Source organism: Lissotriton vulgaris, chromosome 8 (genome assembly GCF_964263255.1).
Source record: "Lissotriton vulgaris chromosome 8, aLisVul1.2, whole genome shotgun sequence".
Classification (NCBI taxonomy): domain Eukaryota; kingdom Metazoa; phylum Chordata; class Amphibia; order Caudata; family Salamandridae; genus Lissotriton; species Lissotriton vulgaris.
This window is the reverse complement of record NC_141696.1, coordinates 475,648,765-475,672,966: the sequence shown is the minus strand read 5'-3', so window position 1 is coordinate 475,672,966 and position 24,202 is coordinate 475,648,765. Positions and strand designations below refer to the sequence as shown.

The following is a 24,202-nucleotide window of genomic DNA, read 5'->3' as shown; positions in this document are numbered from 1 at the left end:
ACTAGAATTGGCTGCCTGAGTCAAATGTGACTTGGAGGCACTTAGTATCTGTGCATTTATATTTACATTAACATTCTCTGGCAGCTAACAATTGTTGTGGTTTTATCAGTCACACTTTAATCCCTTAACTGCTGAGGGTTTTCCCCAGGTGCTGAGTTTTTTTTAAATCTTTGGGACAGTTTGTGCTATTTCACCACGAAAAATATCCAGGCCAAATGAACATATTTTTCCTACCATGTTGGGAATTCTGAAGGTAGTTTGAGTTATTGATTTTCCCTGGGGGATCAAGCATATAGCCAACTTATAGGAATGTCTTTTCTGAAATATCAAAAAAGTGCTGTGAAAGAAAAGTCTTTTTTTTCTAAGAATGCAATCAACAAAAGATCTGCTGTGCTATGATCACCCTCTTCCCAGATTTCAGGAACAGAGTTGTATAAATTATTTTTTACTACAGTTTTTGCAAATTTCTAAGTATTAGTAATTGCTTTCTATTTTTGCAGTTTCTATCTACTTGCAGATTGTGGGGGAGGAGGTGTGAAACCCATGGGTGAACTTGGAGGGCAATATATTTCTGAATATGATATAAAATTCCGATTTCAGTAAGTGATCATTGGTGCAGATCACAAATCGTTGAAATCAAAAACCAATGTAAGCAAGTAGGAAAAAATAGAAATAGGTGACAATGTTTTCATCTCATAATTTTATTGCTGCATGGCCAATCTACAAAAGTCTATCTGACGCTTCGGATCACAGGGGATATGTAATGTTTATGGGTGTTGAAAAACATACGATACTCAGGACCACAAACTAACTTGCAGCTGATATTATTTTTTCATAATATAGACACCATTCATCAATTCATAAGGTAAAATCTTGTGAATGAAAAATGGGCATGAATGAAAGTTATGCATTTTTTAAATGCACCCAAGAATCTAAATGTACGAAGAGTGTCTATTCATATATCTTTGAATTTGGGATTACCCATAATAATATTATGTGATTCAGAGGGCATTTGGCAAAATGTATTGTTTCTTACACACTGACTTACATCTGGAGGCCAAAAATGGACAGGAAATTCAATAACTAATAACATATATGTTACTACATTGTGTTGACAGTTGACATGCTTCCCTCAGTAAAAATAGTACCACATCTGTGTTGGGCAGCCTATCACCCACAAACATTAAAAGACCCGAAAATGCTACATGGAGATATCACAAGTTTTCCATGTAATTCACATTTTCTGGGAATGTGGGTAGCTGTGCTATTTGGGCCCAATGTTGTCTAGAACCCAGTGAAACCTAGAAAATGCAGATAGTTCTGATAACTAGGCACCAAGGGAACTTCAGGGTAGTGTGGCATGCATGGATCCCACTAATGTTTCTTACCCAGAATGAGCTGCAAATGTTACGATTTGGCTAAATCGCAAAATGTTTCTGTGTAGGAATGTTGTAGTATGTGGGGATTGGCAAACGTCCATCCACTCAGCATTGTTAGACTTCTCCCAATAAACAAGCATTGGAAATGCAATAGGTCTCGCATTAGGAAAGTTTGAGCTATCGGTATTGTAAATGACACTTTTTTTATTTATGTGTTTGTTTTGAAAGTAGCAAAATTAATAGCTTTGCCAGTTACAATGTCAATAGTTTTAACTTTTGCAAATGTGACACCTATAGCATTTGTAATGCAATGTGTGTTGTATTTACGTGACTTAGATGTATTGATATTACAAATAACAATGGCTTTTAATTTTGTAAATAATTAATACTTAAATAAAAGTTATTGTAATTTATAATGGCAATAGCTTAAACGTTTGTAAATAACTTTTGTGAAGATTATGTTCAGTGTATTTTATTGTGACGACAATCCAAGAACATTGCATTTGCACCTACACACACAGAGCCACACACATGTGGATGTGGTGGTGGTGGTGGATGTGGTGGTGATGGCGGTGGATGTGGGGGTGGATGTGGTGGTGGATGTGGGGGTGGTGGTGGATGTGGTGGTGGTGGAGGTGGTGGTGGTGGAGGTGGTGGTGGTGGTGGATGTGGTGGTGGTGGATGTGGTGGTTGTGGATGTGGTGAAAGTGGTGGTGGAAGTGATGGTGGTGGGTGTGGTGGATGCGGTGGTGGATGCGGTGGTGGATGTGGTGGTGGTGGATGTGGTGGTGGTGGATGAGGTGGTGGATGAGGTGGTGGATGCGGTGGTGGTGGTGGATGTGGTGGTGGTGGATGCGGTGGTGAAGTGGTGGTGGATGTGGTGGTGGTGGATGTGGTGGTGGATGTGGTGGTGGATGTGGCGGTGGATGTCATGGTGGATGTGATGGTGGATGTGATGGTGGTGGTGGTGGATGTGGTGGTGGATGTGATGGTGGTGGATGTGGTGGATGCGGCGGTGGTGGATGCGGTGGTGGCTGTGGATGTCATGGTGGATGTGGAGGTGATGGTGGATGTGGTGGTGGATGTGGTGGTGGATGTGGTGGTGGATGTGGTGGTGGTGGATGTGGTGTTGATGGTGGATGTGGTGGTGGATGCGGTGGTGGTGGATGCGGTGGTGGTGGTGGATGTGGTGGTGGTGGTGGATGCGGTGGTGGATGCGGTGGTGGTGGTGGATGCGGTGGTGGTGGTGGTGGATGTGGTGGTGGTGGATGTGGTGGTGGTGGTGGTGGTGGATGTGGTGGTGGTGGATGTGATGGTGGATGTGGTGGCTGATGTCTGATGGCAGCCTTTAGTGTCTATGACCTAAAGAACTGCGCTGATGTCTGATGGAAGCCTTTATTGTCTATGACCTAAAGAGCTGTGCTGATAACTGATGGGAGCCTTTAGTGTCTATGACCTATAGAGCTGCGCTGATAACTGATGGGAGCCTTTAGTGTCTATGACCTAAAGAGCTGTGCTGATAACTGATGGGAGCCTAGAGTGTCTAAGTAACCTGGGTGACCGTTCTGCTGTCTTTATTGGACCTAAGGAACTGTGCTGATGTCTGATGGGGCCTATAGTGTCTTGGTAACCCAAGGAACAGTTCGGTGGTCTGCTGTCCATAATGCGAGCGGGCTGGTGCAACCCGAGGGTAGCTCTTTGTATCTTGAGGGGCAGCTCTACTATTTATGATATTCAGGTGTGCTTTTCTTACTTAAGAAATATCTATACTTTTTATGATGCGAGTGCATGTTTATGTAACCAGAAATATTACTCCACTGAAATTTACAAGGCTGGAAAACAGCGAAAAGTTACTAACACCCTTCTTCAATGACTGAGTCAACCTTCCACTTTTGATGTATTAGCTTGTAGGTGATTTAAAGGCAAAACAAACCCTCGAAACATAGCTAGGAAGGAGTAGATGCTCCCCAGTTTCCTCACGTGGTCCTCACAAAGTTCCCTGCTCCACAATGAGGCTTTGCATTTATGTTTCTATGGCAACAAAGGAGTTTTGCATTAACTTGTTTACAGGCCAGGTTAAAGACAAGGTGGAAAAACACGCTGTTCGATAAAGCATTAATCAGGTTTCCTAAACTTGCTGCCATATCGTTGGCTTTCGAAATGCAGCTGAAAGTATACTCATTTTCATACATAACTACATTTTAGAAGATTAAAGTGGGAGATTAAAAAAAAGAATCGAGAGCCCGTATTTCTCCCATTGATTTCTACTCGGGCCTGAATCGGGTCCATGTCATGTATGTGACTGTAAACTGCTGCGGCAGGATCAGATATCAGAAATGCAAAAAATACTGTTTTTCCTTATTAGTCGGAGCAGGGAGGACGCGCTGTGCGAGGCAGGAAGAGCATGACAAATGCTGTGCACCGGCAGTGCATACTCGGAGGCAGACAAGACCAGTCACTGTCCGCAGAAGCACACCAAGGAATTGGGCTTCTGCGTTTAGGAATCGAGAGAGTGGAGACTAGCCTTAAAATCATAACTCTCCCGCCGGAATCAGAAGGGTGGGCATTTATGCGTTTAGAAAATTTAACGCATTCTTTTCTCATTAAGAACGACTATCAACGGTCTTGAAAGATGCACTTGCCCTTGCTTAACACCTCAATCGGAAAATCTTTGGGGGCGAATTCTAAACAATAAGTTACCGAGTGGGTCAATATTCATCGTGTGACTTCACGAAGCTACGTTTAATAAGCTAAAACACCAGAACAGCGCTCATTGCGTCCAAAATCCTCTCAAAAGAAGAACAATTGCACCATTAAATACAAAACAAGCACAATCAAATCCAACATGTAATTGCCTGCATATATCAAATAACATAAGGCGATCATGCGAATGTGGAGGCAAGATGTCACCAGCAGCTAACTACCGGCAAAGATGAGAGATCTGTAAATTAAAAAGCAGAGGGGCCGTGACTCAATTTTAAGTGATAGAAATTAGCCTTCCCCATTCATCCTGCCCCTCCCCCATCCATGTCAAGTTACTTTATCAACCTCAGCTTCCGGTCCAGTGGTTAAAATTCTGTTCACAAAATGGTAATGTGACGTTCCAAACTAGGCTCAGCCTTTTATCAGCAGGGGCAGCTTCTTAGCAGAGGGTGGATTAGGTGAATGAAACAAAGTGCTGCTGCTGCCGTCGGTGCCTGGGGGGGCGGAGTCTGGGCTCTCGGAGGGGCTTCCCGGGGATGGAGGGTCACAGCAGGGAGGTGGAGTCCGTGAATGGGAGAAGGCACCCGGGGGAGGAAGCGGAAAGGTGACCGGTGCCGCATGAGACTGCTGCTGCGTCTCCTCCTCCGCCGCTGTGTGCAAGATGGGTTTGAAGTGACGGGAAGACGGTCTTCTAAATAAGAAGGGAGCAAAAGAAGTATGAGGGACATAGCGAAACAAGGATAAACACGAGAGACGGCCTGCGGCCGTCAAAGTGAAAGTACGGCGGAGGGCATTGCTGTGGGGAGGAGAAATGCGACACGGCGGGCAGGGGAGGGGGCGGAGCGGGGAGAGGGTGTGAAAGCAGCAGAGGCCTGGAGTGCGGCTGAGGGAACTGATGTGCACGCGCTTTTAAGCTCAATGCGCATGCGCATTGAGCTTGAATTTCACGGGCACTGCAAGGAATCGCCACGATTCCTTGCAAGTTAGTTAAAGACTGTTTAAGCCCCCATAGTCTCGCAAGCTCGATGCGCATGCGCATCGAATAGCGAGACCTAAAAAGGCACCCCACTAGTGTAGGTAAGCCTATCATTTGCGACAGGAAGGGCCCAAAATGCAACGTGGAGACATCAATATTTTTCCATTGAATTTTCAATCTTTTCGTGGAGATGTGGGTAGCTGTGGTATTTGTGCCCACAGTTGGCCATCATCAAGGGAAATCCAACAACCACAGACATTTCAGAAAACTAGATATCGGGAGCAATCCAGAGTGGTGTGGCTTGTCTAAATGCAGTACATTTTCTTACCCAGAATGCCTAGCAAATGTCAAACTTTGGCTGAAAGCACAGATTTTTCTCACATTTCTTTGACAGAGACTTGGGACTTGGAACGTGCAAGGTCAATGTAGTGTGAATGGGGTTATCACATGGTTACAGTTTTGGTTTGTTTCCATCATGTGCATTAAATACTCACATTTGGAGGGACAGGCTTGTATTGGGAGAAGAGTGGGAATGCAAGGTGGTATGACTGTGGCCATTGCCTGAAAGTACCTGAGATTTGTCATATAACTCTGAGAAAAATAATGTTTTTGACCCATACAATCACATTTGCAAGGAATTCAGGGAATGTAATTGTGCTGTGATCTATGCATGCCGCCGCACCCTAGATTCCTCATGATCTTTAGGTTTCAAAACTGCCCTGGGCTGTTATGGTCCCTTGGCTATCGGCACCAGACCAAAATGTTGCAGTGTTTGGCATATATGTTTTTTTTTTTTCCGGAGTTTTACAGAGTGTGAACTTAACCCGAAGATATCAGCGTACTTGACATGCGCACCAGTTGTGTTACATAAGGACACATTCATTTTTGTTAAGCACGGGGAGATTACGTGATTTTCCCAGAATCTCAGGATGTTGAGCGTCATTGCCGAGATTCGAACCAGGTTTCCCAGATTTAAGGTCGACTGCCCTGCCATAATGCCACTTCGCCTCCCCATTATACATTTGCAGCGCGCAGAGTAAGAAAGCATGCTGGGAACAATGTAAGCCAGCCACTCCAACTTGGATTATTCTTTGATTATAGTGGTCACAAATCCCCAGGATTAGTAGGGTCCACTGCTCCTAGTAAGGTGCGCGCCTGCACCCCCGCGCACCTTTGTTTTCCTCAGTGCTCAATGCTGTAGCGTTCTTGGGCAGAAAATGTTCATGCACTTCTTGCCTTTCTATTCTAATTAGAGCGCGGCTTCCAGGCTGATTGTGGACCTTTTGAAAGTATTTATGTTAATCACAGCACCCATCAAGGGCTGCATTGAACATAAATACTTTCAAAAGGCAAACCATCAGCCCAATAGCTGCGCTCTATTTAGAAAAGAAATGCAGTAAGTTTACGAACAATCATCTGAAAGCGCATGTTTGTGCTTTTAAACTTGCTGCATTTCTTTTCTAAATAGAGTGTGGTTGTTGAGCTGATTGATTGCCTTTTGAAAGTATTTATTTTAAATGCAGCCTTGATGGGCGCTGTGATTAACACATACTTTCAACAGTGTTGAAACGAGTATGGGCCCTGTCTAGTATCTACGTTCTTCTATTTAAGGAATCTGTTTTACTGTGTATTTATAACCCTAAACTGTCTAAGAAAATGAGAAAAAAAGAATGAATTGTCATAACGTATAATAAAATATATTTTGATATAATTCTTTCTACTATGTGTCTTTGAAATATCCCCTTGGGCTCAGAGTGATATAAACATTTTGGACCTTTTCTAGGCCACCCATAATATCCCCTCGGCAGGTTCCTTCTGCTCTTAAACTTGTTCTGTTCCCCGTCTACCTGCTGTGTATTGATGTGGGGTCCCCCCTTCTTTTGAGACAGCAGCCTGCTGTCTACTCATAAACCGGTAGGACTTCAGAGACAAAAAGTCATCTCCGCTTAGTCACTCAAGCTGCAGCTAAATGTGTTCATTGCAACTCTGCTGTGTCCTTCTGCAAACCATGCAGTGTATATTGCTTCTACAATCTGAGTGCTCTCTCTAGTGGTCAATGTACAATACATCCCAAATATTGTAGGCATAGAAAAGGGGTAGACACAGCTAAACACAGCTACGCAGAGGCAGGCAGAGTTTTTGTCGAAACGTGGAGTGACAAAACTGCTGGCGGGGCAGAGTTTAGGATTTGTCCCTGGGCACTCATCGTGCAACTATCTCCACATGCTGGTGCATGTGTTGGGCTCAGCGACGGACCACCTCGAATCAACTCTTGCCCTCTCCGTGGACCCACACAGGGCAGAGGGTTAGTTGCCTGCTAAAAAACATGTGTACCATGTAGATCACAGAAATTAGTGTGAGTAAACTAGGAGCAGCACTATTAAAAAATGAAATGTTTGTCAGAAAGGTGCTATAGAGAGACGAGGTACATTGTTGGTGAGTAGTAGTGAGGGAGTTCATGGAGGAGGAGAATACGGGGAGAGACGCCACAGTTGCACGGTGTGCGCAACTAGTGCTAGGGCAAGCTTTGGCTGGGGGTGTAAGCCTTCCCCCCCGAAGTTCGGGTCTAGTTGCTCCCCTGATCACAGTGTCCGTCATGGGCTGCATTTAACATAAATTCTATCAAAAGGCAAACTATCAGCCCCACATTTAGAAAAGATATGCAGCAAGTTTTATATAGGGCAAACTCAACCCAAAGGTATTGGAGCGATTTACATGATTTATTTATTTATTTTTATGCATGGGGAGATTCATTGATTTGCAGAGAATCACAGGCTGTTAATCTGGCCCGAGCCTCAAAACCCATCTCCTAAGTCAGCAGCTCCAGCATTAAGCCACAACCTCTACCACAAGAGCAGAATTATTTTCAATATTATATACAACTTTATGCCACAAACAACCATTGGCAAAGCCAATGGTCCTGGCTTCTTGTAGGTGTAATGTTACTTGTATTATATATCTGAACGCACTGACAGAGGAAGCAAAATATCAGTTGGGTGGCACACTATGCTAAGCACAGATATTTAGCTTAATTGCTTTTAAGCCACGTCCTTAATTGCATCGGTCACAGCAATTTGAGAGACTGTCAGTTTTTTCATCCCACTTAAAGCCATGGTCTACAAGTGAGGTTGGGTTCTTGGCACACATAGCCTTCGCTGCAGTGCACAGAGACCTTATTCTTCCGCACAGAGAGGAAACAAATTAGAGGGAACATTGGTAGGGTGCCCTAGTTGCATCTGCCCTTCATGAAAAGAGAAGGGAAATTATAACATTTGCAGCGTACTCTGGGTAAACAAACGTGGTGGATCCTTGCAAGCCACCTTGCCCTGGATTCTCTTGGGTCTCCAGGTTTCAGAAATGTCTAGGTTCTTTAACATTCCATGTGTGCTGGCTGAATCAGAGCACAAGTACTCCAGCCTTTCTCTTTGGAAATGGAGAGGAATTTGGGATTTCTTTGGGTGTAGTTTTGGTATATGGGCTGGCAGAGAGGGTTGTAATCCCCCATTGTGATAGTTATACTGTCAAGTGCACAGGAATGAGAACCAATGCTTAGTCAATCAAGCATCCCACCCCATTCCTTTTCTCGCTTTTTCACCCATGGTAATTTGGTAGGCTTTATGCCCCCCCTGGGTGACCTGATTTGCATGTTTATCCCTGCTCATTCCTGGGGGCTGGGGTGGGGCAGAAAGCGAATCAGACCATCATGGGAAAATAGTGAAAAACACAATGCGGGGTAGGGCTGGCTCATCCTGATACCAGACCCCCATCCTAGGCACCAGAAAGTCTTTCTGCACCATAAAGGGGGTAGACTGTAGGTTTCACTTCCTATCTTCCGGCTCACTGGACAAGAAAACCCACTAGACACACACAGGGGATTGGTGTCCTTAAAAGGAATGGTGTGTGGCACTGGATTGGTCTTGGCATTGGATCCTAGCCCTGGGCACCGGGTATTCTTTCTGCCACCCAGGGGGGACAAAAGGTGGAGGTTTACCCAGCTGCTCTAGATGTCAAAACTGCAGCCAAAGGAACCCCATTTTGTCTTGCTTACCATGGGTGTGACAGCAGTATTCAGTCTCTAGGCTCAGGGGAGCAGAAGACAAATCTTTGGAGTGAGTTACACAGTGGATGCGATACTGTCCACTCTTAATTAAGTGTGCTAAGCACAGACCAGGATGGTGCACTTGATTACATAAAGAAAAGAGGGAACATTGTCCTCAGCAGAGGTGCGAACTCCGACAGCTCACAGCTGCGTGGAGAAAAGGGCCTTAGTGAAACACATGGCAGCAGGTTAAGGTTGGAGCTCCATCTCGCCCCAGAGGTGGACCAGCCTCTCTTGGAAGAGGGAGATGGGACCCTCCAACCTCTCTCCCTCAAGGGGCGCTCTCCACAGCCATACTGACTGTGCAGCTCCTCAATGCAGTGCACAGTCTGTGAGCCTCCAAGAGGGGTTTTGTCTCTGCATCTGCGCCTATAATATGGTGCAGGCACAAAGGAAAAGTATTCACTCCTTTGCATAGAGCCATGCCCCCATGCAAATGATGGAAGGCCACCTCATGATCACACCAGCGCAAGTTGAAAGTTTGAACAATATTTTACATGGATTGCACTATTTAACCTGCATTTGCACACAATGTAGGAAAGACAGGGTAAGATTGGCTCAGTGAATGTTTAGTTGGCTAGTCCATAATAATAAAGTTTGATGTTTGCACACAGAATTTGAAATAGGAGTTTAATTTTCTGATACCATTTAACACTTCACGACTAGCATTCATGTTGCAACAGGAAAAATCAAATCACTCTTCCAAGAACTTTCATTATTCCATCAGGTGAAGCCTGATCATTTTTTCCTTCTTTCTTTTCCCCTGTCTTTTCCCTCCTCTCTTCTTTACTGTGTATACACTTCTCTGGCTAGACAGTGACCTCTGGCTCTGCTGAGTAAAAGAACTGGGAGGAGTAGGACATAGGCATAGCAGTAAAGAGAACAGTGTAGCAAAAGATCTGAAGTAGAGGGTAAAGAGAGATAGAGGTAGAGCTAAGGGAAGTAGTGAGAGGCATAAGATAAAGAGAGAAGGGTGAGGAAGCCAGAAAGAAAGACACAGAGAGAGGAAGGAAGAGGTAGTTGGAGAAAGAGAGATAGAGAGGTAGATAAGGTTTTAAAGTGAAGCAGAGAGTGGATGGAGAGCTATAAATAGGAAGAATAAAATGTAAAGAACAGGAAGAGGGGTGCAATAGTGAGAAAAAAAAGATATACCCCATGGCTATGGTTTATTTTATATTTTGTATTTCATATAATGATGTACATAAAAGACACTTGTGTGCAGAGGTTCCTTTAAAACCAGATTAAAAAGAGGACATGATAAGCGGTGGAAGCTAGACATATGTTAGTGGGATTTTATTAGACAGTACACCGTCCAATTAGTTTTTACATTAAACCTGTTTTTAAAAAAAAACTTAATTGAACATATTTATAGTTTGAGGTACAGGATGATACAGAAATTTGCTCATGTTAAAATATTTGAGTATGATAATAACTAAAGATGTTTCCCAATTTGGGAATGCAGGCATGGGAACCTGTGGGCAATTATTAGGCTACCTGTTCCACCACTCAGTCTCAAACCTCAGGAAAAAAGTGCCTTTCAATATTGTCAAAATGGCTTTTTAATATAATAAGTAAAACATATACGCCTTTGCCAAATGTAGGTAAAGACTGTCTTGACAAAGAGCAACAGCCACAAAATATGAACAGATACATTGAGGACTCTAAGAACATTCCTGGTCTACTTTTTCACATGCCTTCCCATCCCAAACATAGAAAAGGGATGAATTAGTCTTAATCTTTTATTCTTATTCCCATCATAGAAAAGATACTTTAAGAATGTATGTCCGATGTATGTCTGTGACTCTCCCTGTAGTTGATGTTAAAGAAGGGAGAAGAACAATTTTAAAATCTGAAAACTTTCTCTACAGCAGGTTATTTCAGGTCTCAACGCTCCCCTTGCACAGGATGGATGTGGAAGAGGAGGGTTCATCTCAATGAACACTTCAATGGTTCAGAAAGGCAAACTTTTTTCTGCCTAGAGTTCTGCTTACCTCAGGGGAAACCCAACAGTTAGTCTGCCACACCCAAGTGGGAGTCCACATTCTCAGCTACCACGCATACGCTCAATACCCTTGAAGCTGCATATCTGGTAGCATTCGTCCCTTGCCAAATTTGGGTAAAAGTCAACTCTGTAGTGTTTTTAGGAATGGCATACAAAAGCATGTAGAATGATAAATACATAGACAAGAATCCTAGTACTTCTTGATTTTCATTGGAGGTAAAATGCCAGTGGATCTTAACTGTAGCTGTGCAGCATGTCCTACATACTTTATTTTCTAGGTAACACTGATAAATTGCTAAATTTCTCTCACTTCTTTTATGGGCGGTTCCATTTGAAGATCTTCAAAACACGACATATATTCAACACTCCCCTCTGGGGACAGCCGTACCAGCCTGGAACGCAGGGTCCTCCAAGGAAGATCCAAGTGGAGAACTGATTCCACCGACGAGACCCATTCACTGACAGAAATTCTTCCTGAAAAAGGGAGATGGTCCATGGTTATACATTGGTGGAATTTATAAGTCACACAACAAGCTGTGTTGGTTGAAAACCAAAAGTACACTACTTTGCATCGAAATGAGCAGTCAAAGAAAAAGAAATTCTCAGAACAAAACGAGACTTTAATGACCCTTAAGATGTTATATATGTAAGTTATGATAGTGCAATTCACCATAAACATTTTTTGATCGTTAAGCTCCAGAAAGTGCAAATCAGGGTGGCTCATCTTCCAATTAAATGTAGTAAATTCTACTGTTTTTTTAAATCCAATCTCCTGACTTTTCATAAAAATCTTAAAACACACCTTGTCAGTTCTCCCTCAAATACAGCTACATAAAGTTATGACGACTGCCAAAGATAGTCATAGCTATCGATATTGGAAGCGCTTAATAAATGTTCTGTGCATCAAAATGTTTTATGGAAAGCACCCTGGTGCCCCTGTGGCCACAGACACATTCTATAAATATTGTAAATAAATAAATAAATACAATTCCTATTAGCATTCAATGACGTTAAACAATATTAAAACAATATGTTGTTTACTTTCCCCAGCTCCTTGGGCAATTGCCTATATTGTCTTAGCCCCCATATGGATTTTCATTTCCAATTTCACCAATGGCAGTAGAGAACTTAAAGAAATATTTAGAGTTCATTAGTAATGTAAACGTATCCAATTTTTGAAGGCAGTTCTAAATAAAAAGACACATTTCCATCAGAAATTACTCCACCATAATAAAATTGCACTGGGTAATTCTCCAGATTTAGCACTTTCTCCAGAATCAGAAAACTTTCTATTAACAGCCAACTCTGAATTAGTTCCTTTACCTTCCCTTGACCCAGATTTATAGAAATAGGTACTACTAATGTTTGACAAACATCAGCCTGCATTCTAAGGAGACATTTGAAGACACAATAATTTTGCTCTGACAGTAGTTGAACATTCAATACCTCAATAACAAATGGATGTGGACCATGCTTGTATCATGTTATATATCATGTTAGTCCAACTCTTTTATTTTACACATATTTGTTTGATTTTTTATAATCAGTAAATTTACATCCGACATATGTAATTTGGGTAACATTAATGATCTAAAAATAACAAGTATGTACTGCAATATGGTTGGTAGTATTTTGGTATGAAAATAAATATGGATACATGTTTTGGTCCAATAATATAGAGTCCTAAAGGTGGAGTAGAGAGAAAAGGAAGGCATCAGATCGGTTATGTTAGTCCAACTCTTTATGTCACCATAAAGGAGCCTCAATGTAATGAGAGAGACAGGAGTTGCTGAAAGGAAAGGCCGAAAAATTAAAGGGCACGATGGAGGGAATGAGAAACGAGTTCTGTAGGTGGTGTGGACTTTCCTAAAAACTAGTATCTCATGATACAGTGAAATACATCTTTGTGAGTAGTTGGGCTTAGGCGTACAGCTCACAGTAGGGAGCGAGGGAGGAAGGCGGAAGGAGTGGTTAAGGATAACTGGCTGGGAAGGGGTCAATTATGGACAGGGGCTATAAAGCAATACATTTTACAGGATGTCCTGGAACTGAATTAATAACATATCTTAATCCCCAGAATATCAAGCACCACAGCAAGGCCTCAGAATGCACAACACTCAAAGTGATAATTCCTAAATCACCATCCTTAGTAATAGCCCCAGGTAAGTACACAATATTCACAATGTCTCAACATGCAAAGCACAATCAATCGGCTGGTACACGGATTGCCCCAGTGTGTAAAACCTAATCTCCCTAGCCTGAGTCTAGTATTCACAATCCTTAAGTATGTATAGCACCAACCCAGTCTAGTATCTGCAGACTGAGAGTATGTAACCCATTATCTTCAGCCCAGTATGTGTAATGCCCAGCTTGTAAAACAAGAAAACTAGATCTGTACCTTCAAAGCTCCAGTATGCAACCCGCTATCCATTGGCCAGAATGTGAAACGAAACTGGATGTAAATCCACAAAAGCAGTCTAATGTGATCAGTACGCTGCTTTTGAGAAAACGGCAGTCAGAGGTGCTCGAAGATGACCCATGGCTTGAGAGGTACGGTTGCATTTCTTGCAAAAAAAAGGTGAGTTCAGTTTAAATGAAATAGAGAGTCTACTGGTGGCCAGATCCTACCCAAGAAAGGTAAAATGTGAAATATGTAGCTTCATTGTTTGTGATGTATATTTACAATAAAGTAAAATCACAGTGAATTCAGCCCAGATCAGCGATGAAAAGTATTCACGCTGTAATTGACAGGTTTCACAATAAGACGTTGATACTCAAAGTTGGCTTAAATTGTAATTTGTTATTTGAGGTAGAAGAAGAGTATTCCCTAATTAGTGATGCCCAATGGACTGTTCCAGAACAAACATAAACATAAAGGATAGAAAAGAGGGCAGTGGTTCAAACAGCTGCTATGAAACTAATATACAAGGCCCTTTAGGGTGTGACAAACTCTGTGATTTCCAAAATCACAAGGTTTTTGACCGGGAAAAGGCTTTCCTTAATGTACAAAAGCCATTCTTTTTGAATTGTAAAAGGACTTATGTGAACCTTTTCCAGATTGTAAATAAAAGGGGGAGTGGCATTGGTGCTCCACTCCTATTTGTGACCGCTCTTACGGTTCCAAACCACTGATGAGTTACCAACACACAAGTTACCACACCAGGAATCTGGAATGTTTTCATTTGGAGAACGTGATCAAAGAAAGGTACAACTTGCTCATGCCTAAAATTCAGAGTTTAGGTTCAGCACATCAGTAGGACTTCCATTTGTCTAGGGGCCCTGGAGGGACCACCTTCTAAATGAGATCTACAAGTCAGTTATGTGTTTTTTGGGTAATTTATGTCCCTCAACTTTGATATAAGGGCACATTCGAATTCAAATTAATTTTAAGTTACAGTGTAGATACATTTTTAACAAAACTGATTCACTTAGAATGAAGACTTTATTGACTGACCAAACTCTACCTGGCCTTCAAAGCCTTGTAGTCACTTTACATGACTATAATAGTAAGAAGAGTCTTCAGGTTCTCTTGAGTAATGCTAAGGTTATGTCCTTTGGTAGTTGTAAAAAGAGAAGTCATTTTACATGGGAGATATAAGGAGAAATTTTCAAACAAATTAATAGCTATGCAAGAGTCAGGTTTGACTCAGGGTTAACAAGTCCATTAAATATTGCCGTAGGAAAATATACATGTGCGCGCACTTACAGTTATTTTCTCACTTAATGCTGTGTATCGTGCAGTAATCGGTGACCCATATATTGAAAGTGCTCCCCGCCCAAATAGATTTACCTATGGTCCCTGGAGTGATAACTCATACTGTCGAGACTGTCAACTCACGTAATGTAATCTATACTACTATAATGAAGGAAGAACTTTGAGGCTTTGAGGCGGGTAAACTCGGGAACCACAGCGCCAATCCACACACCCGATACACCGTTGTAATCGTCAGGGTGTGCAGATGGTTATAGGCTAAATAAATAAATAAAAAAAACGTTATTTAAAAAATGTACATTAAAAAAAAAGTGTGTGCTCACGTCAGGAGCGCAGGGAGGAGCGGTGTCCAGGAGCGCGATGAGGAGCGGCGGACATGGCGCGGGGGAGGAGCGGTGACGTGAGGAGCAGCGGACTGGTTGGTTATAATTTACACCATTATAAGTTCTTTGGCTGGAATTGAATTGAAGTTTAAGTTTCTAACTTTGAGAGATAGAGAAATGTTCTGTTACATTGTATACTGATAATACCCAAATGCACAATGATGTGTTTATTTAAAATGTGTTCTGCTCTGTTGCACCACAAATGTTCAAGGATTCATCACAGGTTCAAAGTATTTTGCTCTCCTAAAAAATGTCTTTTGCAATCTAGAACCTGCAGCTGGTACAACTTAGATGAGTCATTATCTTACAATTGTTCTACAATGCATTGCTTATGGTTTTAGTAGAAGCATGGTATTTTAATAGAAAACAAACATATAGTATTGAATGCTACCTAGTGAAGATTTGCAATTGATAGTGTGGTCTCTTTATATCTAGTCCGATCTTCCACATCTAATTCATATTTATAGCAGGGACTGTTGACCTAAACCTAGCTTGCTTTGCAGATACGCAGTTTTGAGGCAGAGTAAATATGTTATCCCTATACGTCCGGCCATCGCAGCAGAGGTATCTGTCAAATGCACCAGGGATGCTAAGGTACAGTGTGTACCTTAACTCGCTCTGTGACCAACAGAGGCAATGCCAGATGTCCTTTAAAAACGACTAGATCTCACCCCACCAAGGACTCGCCGGTTGAAGGATCCAGGGTGTGGGTCTGGAATATCAAGTGGTAAGTATCCTTTTATCAAAATATCAAGGATCAAAAATAGCAAAGATAAATATATCAACCAGTACGTATATATAGGTAAGTATAGGTTTACTATACTTTAACTCCAGGTAAATGTACCTTGATGATATATGTATCTTTAACCTGTTCGATGCTCATGACAAGGTCAGCTCGTCATGCAATACACTGGAGCTGTGCTTATGACGAGTTGACCTTGTCATGAAGAATAGGATTTTAGGACTTTCAGCACCCAGCGGGAATTCCCTTAGCACCCAAGGTGTTAAGGTACGTAGATGTGGAGTTAAGAATACTATATCTATACTGACCTATATGCACATACCTCCTCGATATTTTTGTCCTTGAGTCCTAAATATTGGGGTTAAGATGATTTTCACCATGTGTATTCCAGACTACAACTGGGCCCAGAGAGTATCTAATAGTGGTGATGTAGTTACATGAAAACTGGAAAACAAAACCTAAATAAATAGTTCTACATTTCATTTAGGTGTTTGATAAGTTACTACGAAGAGGGGACGAGAAGAGATGAAGTGGCTGCTGACTTCTGCCTGCAATCCCTCACTCAACTAAGAATGAGCATGAATGTCATAGGATAAATGAAGACTTATATGGTCTCATATGGAACCTAATATGGGCTCTGAGAAAGTTTCCCCCCTCTGTTGAAACATTAGCACTATGCATCACGTGCTGTGTTAAAATGAGGAGAGGGAGGCACTGGCCAAGGTCACCATTGCAAGCTGGAAGACTTTGCTCAGATATGGCAGGGGAGAAACTGTTGCATGACTAGAGCCACGTGTTGTGGCACTGTGCTGCTGCTGGGCCTTTGGGATTTGGTAGTGCCAACCACAAACGCTGCACCTTATTGAAGGATGCACCCATGAAAGCAGTCATTAACCGCCTTCATTTCATAGGGGCTCTCATGGTTTTTGCAGCGAGGAGTGGATCTTCCCCTGCATAGAATAAAGTAGATGGGGACCCACATTTAATATCTAGTTATTGTCTTGATTGACAGTGGTGGCCATTATTCAAACTATTAGTCTGACCCTCCCAAATCATTTAGCTGTTTGAAGGCTTGATCTTTGTACATCTCATATTCTACTTCTGTTTAGGATCATCATAGTTATTTCATTTTCTTAAGGCTGTTTGCAGAAAGCTTTTTCTGTTGCTCTATTTGCTGATATTTCTTTCCTAGCTGTCTCTTAGACATTTCATCATGTAATGCAATGGGTCTTATGTAGTCTCTCCATTACTTTTGCAAATAAATGTATACAAAAACACTCTAGAAAGTCCAATAAAATAAATCGTTCTATGCAATTAAATATTCTGACTTCAGACGACATGAATAGAAAGTGAACAGGAAATTCTAAGCTCAATGCATGTTTTGCTAGCATTCAACACTGTGTGAGGAACGAATTCTAGAATGAGACAGGCTTGTTCTAACAAAACCACTGCACCTTGATGCATTGCTTTAGAATGTGCCCTAACAATCTCCCTAATATTCGTATATTCAAACACCTACCTTTCCATCCTCCCCCCAAAAGCTCGAATCACTTAGGCCTATTGACTTCCCACCATTTCAATTTTCATCCAACTGACTGCAAAACCTAATCTATGTTCACCTTGTTCTTGCCCCTCTCCACTGGACCTGCTGACCTACCCACGTCCTGTGTCTTCCTTTACTTTTCAGAGCAATGCCACTCTGATCTTCATTCTTCTTGGCCTCAAAATTTCACTCATGTTACCCACCAAATTTACTGGACTGCCAAACCCAACTAAACCCATGCCTGAAATTCCCACGAGGAGATGTTCCTGATCAGTGATTAAGTTGAACCACCATACCATCCCTATCTAATAACATTTCCCTTAAAAGCTTCCATAAACAAAAACAAATATATACTCCAACTAATAAAAAAAGTTCTAACCTCACAAAGGTAATCAAATCCAACTGTCTCATCCAACCAGTAGCATATTTTATAATTACCTACATGCAGGCCTAAAACAACAAAATACTCTAGCAGAACAAAAGAAAATGAGTGGGGGGAAATAATCCCAAAAACCCAGGCCAGATGAAAAACCATCTGAAATTCTTACTGGGGAGAGCAGACAGCCAGCATAACAACATTGAATGATCAAAAAAGAAGTAATCTAAAGTGGTTGTCCCATTAGCCCTCAAGTAAAACCCCGCCCCTGAACATTCACCACCAAGTTTGTTACAATCTATCACAGACTGTAATGTCAATAAAAAATATAAAACCTGGAGGAGGGACTTGAGTGTCTCGCTCCCTATGGATGCTCAGTCACACTTCATGCCAGTTTTTTAACTTCCTTTGTCATTCATGCTGCTACGCTTGGTGCTTCATGCTCGCTGACGCGAGTTAGGAAGGACCTCAAGACCAGGCTGTTCAGATGAACTCAGCACCTAGTTTGATCCACTCCCCCTCCTCCCCTGGCCCCACAGCGTCTTGAGACCCTCACGGGTGAGTAGCCTCACTTTTCAAATCCCGATTGATAGATTAGTAGATTAATTGATTGTGTAGTATAAAAATCAACCTCTACAGAGAATCATATATATGACAAATAGGATAAATGGGAAGTATTTAGGAGCACTGTAAAGATGTTTAACGTTCCAGGTACAATGCAAATTTGCTGCTGGAGGTCCTCATCCTCCAAGAAAAAGTCCATCATTCAGGCCTTTCCTCTATTTTTAGTACCACAAAGTGAAAGTAACATAAGGGTGCTGCCTTACCTTGAATTAAATATGTTCCAGACATGGAAGTAGAAGAAATTAGACACGCCTCTAGCACTGCCCATAATTTAAGCAAGGCTAATTTAATACACTCCAAAAAGCCTGACAAGCAATGGTTTACGTAACAAAAAATATTACATCGTACCATGTTGCTACTGTGTAAAATTCATTGTAAATAAATTCACGGTACCAAATGAGAAAGCAATAGCAATTTGTATCAAAATAAAGCCACCACTGTGTTCTTAGCTACAGTGTTACCTGTCTCTTTCTCATCATACTTCCGAAAAGCTGAGAGGAGATCAGATCTGTGTGCGTACAGTTTCTCTCTCAACGACCTCAGAGCAGCTCCTTCTGCTACACTCAATCTAAGAAGGAAACAAAAGCAGTAATGGGTCAATGCTGCCATTTTTCGCTGTTATTAATCATTTATTCATATTGAACTCTTATGTATTGGTTGATCTAAGTTTCCCCTCCCAGTACATATAACACTGTCCTTTCTATTTTTTTAAAGTGAACTTGTTGCAAGGGCGCTGGGAGTAGGGGTGCGGCAGCACTCTCAAAATAACCGTGCTGGTATTCAGGCGGTGAATGAGCACTACAGATGCCTTTAAATTTTGTTTTTATCTTGTCACATTTACTGTGCATTCAAAGACAGCGATCAAATGTCAGGCTACATTATCTGACAAAATGCGGCTTATTCTGTTAACATGGTGATTGGTGTTTACTGTTCTTTCTTTGACTGCAGAGTTGGCGGATTTTGTAAAATCTTCTATCCAACAAAGGTGCTGGGATACAGGAAGAGTGAAAGGAAGGCAGTAAAATGTAACTCTGGGCGTAGGACTACGCTACGCTCGCGAATTGCACATAGCACATTGCAAAAAAACGTAGTTTAGCGGGCATTTTTTGCTTGCTTGCAGTCCTCAACGTCAGGTTGGCGACCGCGAACGAGCAAAATAACATCCCGGTGAGACTTTTTCCTCGTTCGCCATCAGCAACATCAAGTTGCCGATCGCGTGCGTGGAAAATAAACCTCCCGGCGAGATTCTTAACGTGGGGAGGTCAGGTTTTTCATTGCGAGTGGTCGCATATGCTCGCGACCGCTCACGATGAGAAACTACCAGTCCGCGTTGAGAAAGCTGCCGCTCGAGAACAAATCTACTCGAGTGGCAGAAAACGACCACTTGCACTGTGCAGGATGCGGTTTGCACTGATTGCACAGTGCGGACAAGCATCCGGCACTGTGCAATCAGTGCAAACAGCATTTTGCACAATGCACTATGCAGTTTTCGTAGCTACACATAGCTTGCATAGTGCGAAGTGCACTGGCTTAGCTACACGTAGCGCTACTACGCGAACTACGCCCAGGGTTACTGTCAGCTTTTTCTAACATACAACAACATTTAAATGCCTGTAAAATAAATGTAAAAATATTTCAAAATATATCAGCAGTTCATACTTTGTTGTCAGATCTCATCTTTACGTCAAACAAATGTATTAAAAAACTGTATATACAAAGGTTACACTAAGCAGATATCGTCATGTTCATGTTCAGGGTTTTTGAGCATTTTAAGCCTGGCTGCATATAAAGATTTAGATTCAGCAGAGGCTACGCACGTGGTAGAATCAGTTTTACATATTCAGAGTGCATTAACATGACTAGACATCCCCAATGAGCAACACAAGGGCACAATCCATCTAGTTTTAGGTTTTGATTAATCAGCACAAGAAACAGCACATGCTTTTCTGACACACAAAAAAGGCACAATTTAAATTTACTGACAGAGGACGCACTTGAAGATGTAAAAGTAGCCATGGAAAGCACACCATATATTAATTTTAGATATACTGATCCAGCAAAAAAAGGGCTGATCTAATCTAAAAATTGTTCTTGCTTGAACGCACATTTATGAAGCAAGAAAGTCTGTGACAAGCTGCCAAGAGGGTCTGATGTTTCAATGTGATCCCTAATGTGACTCCATTACACTCCTTTGCAATAGAAACTAATGCTGGCTAAATAATCACAAGATTATGCCGGCAATCACTCAAGCCTAGATGGATTAGAGATCTCTTGATGTAAATCAGCCACGGAATCCAAAGGCCCCGGGACAGCTGATGATATCACTGAGTGAGGCTCTGTATGGGAACATCTCTTCCGTCGACCAGGTCTGAAGCCAACCTAAGGCTGCTCTTGGGTTTGCAATCTCAGCAATTGGCTTCAGAGCAAGGTCTAGTTCAACGACAGGAGAAATCAGACAAAAGGTGTCCTTTTAGTGCACCTAAGTATAGCTTGATCAAAAGGGAACTCTTTCAAATTAGGGACCCCCACTAGTTGGAGTCCACCAATCTGATTGCACGATAGTCAGATTCTTTGACTCCCTCAAGCACAATCTCACCCAGTTTTATATTCTCCCTGAAATTCTTCTACAGATAGATAGCCATAAATTTGGTCTTCTAAACATTCATTTCTAAACCATATGTATCACAAGATAAAGAAAACATTTGTAAAAAGATTTGTAGGCCCATGCGAGTTTTAGAAATAAGAAGAGTATCAGGGAATAATAAAGCCGGAATCTTCTGACCACCAAAGATTGGAAAATCATTTTCTCAATCTACCAGGAAGTCCACAGAACCATTTATGAAAAGCAGAAACAATATTGAGCCAGGACACATCCCTTGCAAATTCCTTTATCAATCTTAATGTTTTCAGTGAGTTCGCCAGTTGGGCCTCATCTGACATGAGCATAATTTCCCTCATTAAGGTGTATAATTAATATTAAAAGATCTTGTGGGACTCCCATAGAGGATAGGACTCCCCCATAGTTTAGCTCAAGGGACCAAGACAAAAGCAAATGCAACATAGAGGTTCCCCCCATCGAAGCCCACCACTATCTAGTTTTGGTCATGAGAAAGCAAAAGACCTGGTATACGGTTCATGTTTGCCTCCTGAAGCCTGCTTTGTAATAATTCAGGATAGTATTATCCATGATCCAATCAGTCAACTTGTAAATTAGTTTCTTATAAAGTGTTTTGTACAGATTTTCCAAGAGACTAATAGGACGGTAGCTTGCTGTAGCATTATGGAAACCCTTTTTAAAGACAGGAATAATCCGGCCATTTTTTGAAGGGGTAATTGGCAAACCGGCTGTAATAGCATTGGAAATGCAGTTAATGTCTGGGATCTAGACAAAGCCAGGAGCCTTCCCTCGTCTCCGGGAAGTAATTGCTTTCTCTGTATTACCCAAGGAAAAAGTAATGGGATGGTCTGTGGCATTCTTAAGCAAAGTAACAGTGCATTCACCTTGATCTTCCATAAGGGTATTCAACAACGAAGGAGAATAGCGAGATTTAAAATGATTTACCCATGCACCTAGGTAAATACACACCTCTTGTTTCATAACTATTTGATGACCACCATGAGAGACTATATGCCAGAAGGTTCTGAAGTCATTTGCTTTGGCAGCTTCTAACAGGTAATCCCAAATTCTCTGTTCCCAGTTTGATTTTGTGGCATGTATAATTTGTTTAAATTGCGCTCTTGCTTCAATAATTTAGGCACCATCTAAAAGCTTAATGGCTTTTAAGTGTGCTGACTTAGCTGCCCCGTGCTGCGTGCTGGAGTATACCATTCCTGAGATCTTTGTGCTCTGGTGACCGGTTCATAGTCTTTTTGAAAAAACACTTTAAGTTTCAAAAACAGAACGTTGTGACTTTCAATGATCAACCCTTAGTTGCCTGTTGTTCCCTATTAAGCCCAAATGGATAGATACTACATTATAAATCTTTACTATAACTACAGGGGAATTACAAATGGCATTCCATTTTATGGCTCCTCAATTGTTAATGACACAGAGTCAGCCCCACTTTAAATGGGGTCACCTAAGAATCATCAAACAAACTCTCAGTGGCAAAGATGAGGGGATCATTATCACTCCTAAAGTCACTATTGTTCTCCAAACCTTTGTATATGATAAAATATAGTCAATGTTGCATTGATAACCCCCCTCCAAAAGGTTTGGGCTGCAGTGCTATCAGACCTAGATTGACTATTGCAAGCGTGTAGGCCATAAGTGAAGGCTAGGTCGACTAATTGCAATGCAGATCTGCTCAAATGTTTCTTTGGAAAGGCTGTTGCAGGGATTCTGCAGAGTCACAGAACTACACTTGGGATCATTGAACCTTAGTAGGCAGGGACTGAGTAATCCTACCATCTGAGTGCCCATGAGCCCAGGACCAACTAGCTATAGTGTCTCACTTGCCCTCATACTCACTCACAGAGGAAAAAGTGATTAGAAACCCCAGAACACAACACTCCCGACCGCCTTAGGAATTGCGGTTGTAGGACACACCCTTTCGCTCTCACACTCGTACTAGTCCGCAATAAGTTCTGACACAGTCACGAGGAAAGTTTAAAATATTTATTTTAACTATTAAGCTCTAGTATGCAGTATACATGCCATAATAAGGAAGAAGATGCATAACACAAATACAGTGAGCTTAGCAAGTAGTCCATAAATCATAAATGGAGCTGTCATTATATAAGACAGGGTAGCCTAACCTCCCTCCCCTTTTCCTGAATCAAAATTGATTATGTATCAGAAGGTCTCTAGGTGTTAGCAGGAGACCCCGTACCTAAGCATACACAGATGAAAGTTCTACATCTCAGGTGCCGTCACAATTTTTTCCCTGGAAAGGCCCCTCTCCAAGTGTGGTATTACCTATTTGTGCATTCCTATATGGCAGAAGTATGTGTTCCCAAACAACAGCCTCATTTGTGTGTTTTGTCTAGGTGCTGATGGCCTGACCAGAACAAAATAACAAGGGGCATTGCTGTTCGATCTTGTGTACGGTATGCAGACTAAATCCCAGGAAAGAACAGAACGCAAAAACGATGGAAGGTTCTGTGTGAAAGTACAGTGTGGCACAAAGCAAAATACGTTTGTATGGTAAATTGCGCAAAGCAGAGGACAGTCTGCAACGTGCTCATGCTAAGATAGGGAAAACAAGAATGGGCCTTCCCGGGTCATATGAGAAGGCTAATAAATTTGCTATACCCGAATAATGGTCCTTGTCTCTGGTCACATATCGTAAAATGGAAGAAGGTTCAAATGCTATATTGAAGTCACCTGCAATGATAACAAAGTAACTATCAATATGCAAACATAATAGATTATCAAGTAGTGGTCAACTCCTGTGAATACTTGTGCTTCTGTAATAAATATTTCTATAAGAAGTGTCTTCTCACACTCACATGTTATTTCTAGGCTCCGTAAGTCAGGTCAGGAGAAACTATCAACAGCTCTTTAATAGTGCATGACAATGTAATTCTCAACCAGACTAATAAGTCCTCAGAGGCTTTCCCAGAACGTGTCTGGACTGCAGGGGTTGAAAAACTTCAGTAATCGTGTCTGTGGAGAGTCTCCATGGCCAATGTCTCCCAAAAAATACACAAGTCACACCCAT

At 41.8% G+C, this 24,202-nt stretch overlaps 1 protein-coding gene across 1 annotated transcript in view; it reads right to left on the bottom strand.

Moving 5' to 3' along the window:
- PPEF1 (protein phosphatase with EF-hand domain 1) overlaps positions 1 to 24,202 on the bottom strand; it is a 384,922-nt gene that overhangs the window by 24,415 nt on the left and 336,305 nt on the right. The window contains exons 14-15 of the mRNA XM_086933308.1: positions 19,001 to 19,107; positions 11,470 to 11,633 (exon numbers count right to left, since the gene is read on the bottom strand). Coding sequence (XP_086789434.1) covers positions 11,470 to 11,633; positions 19,001 to 19,107 — 271 coding nt within the window. The remainder of the gene's footprint in view (positions 1 to 11,469; positions 11,634 to 19,000; positions 19,108 to 24,202) is intronic.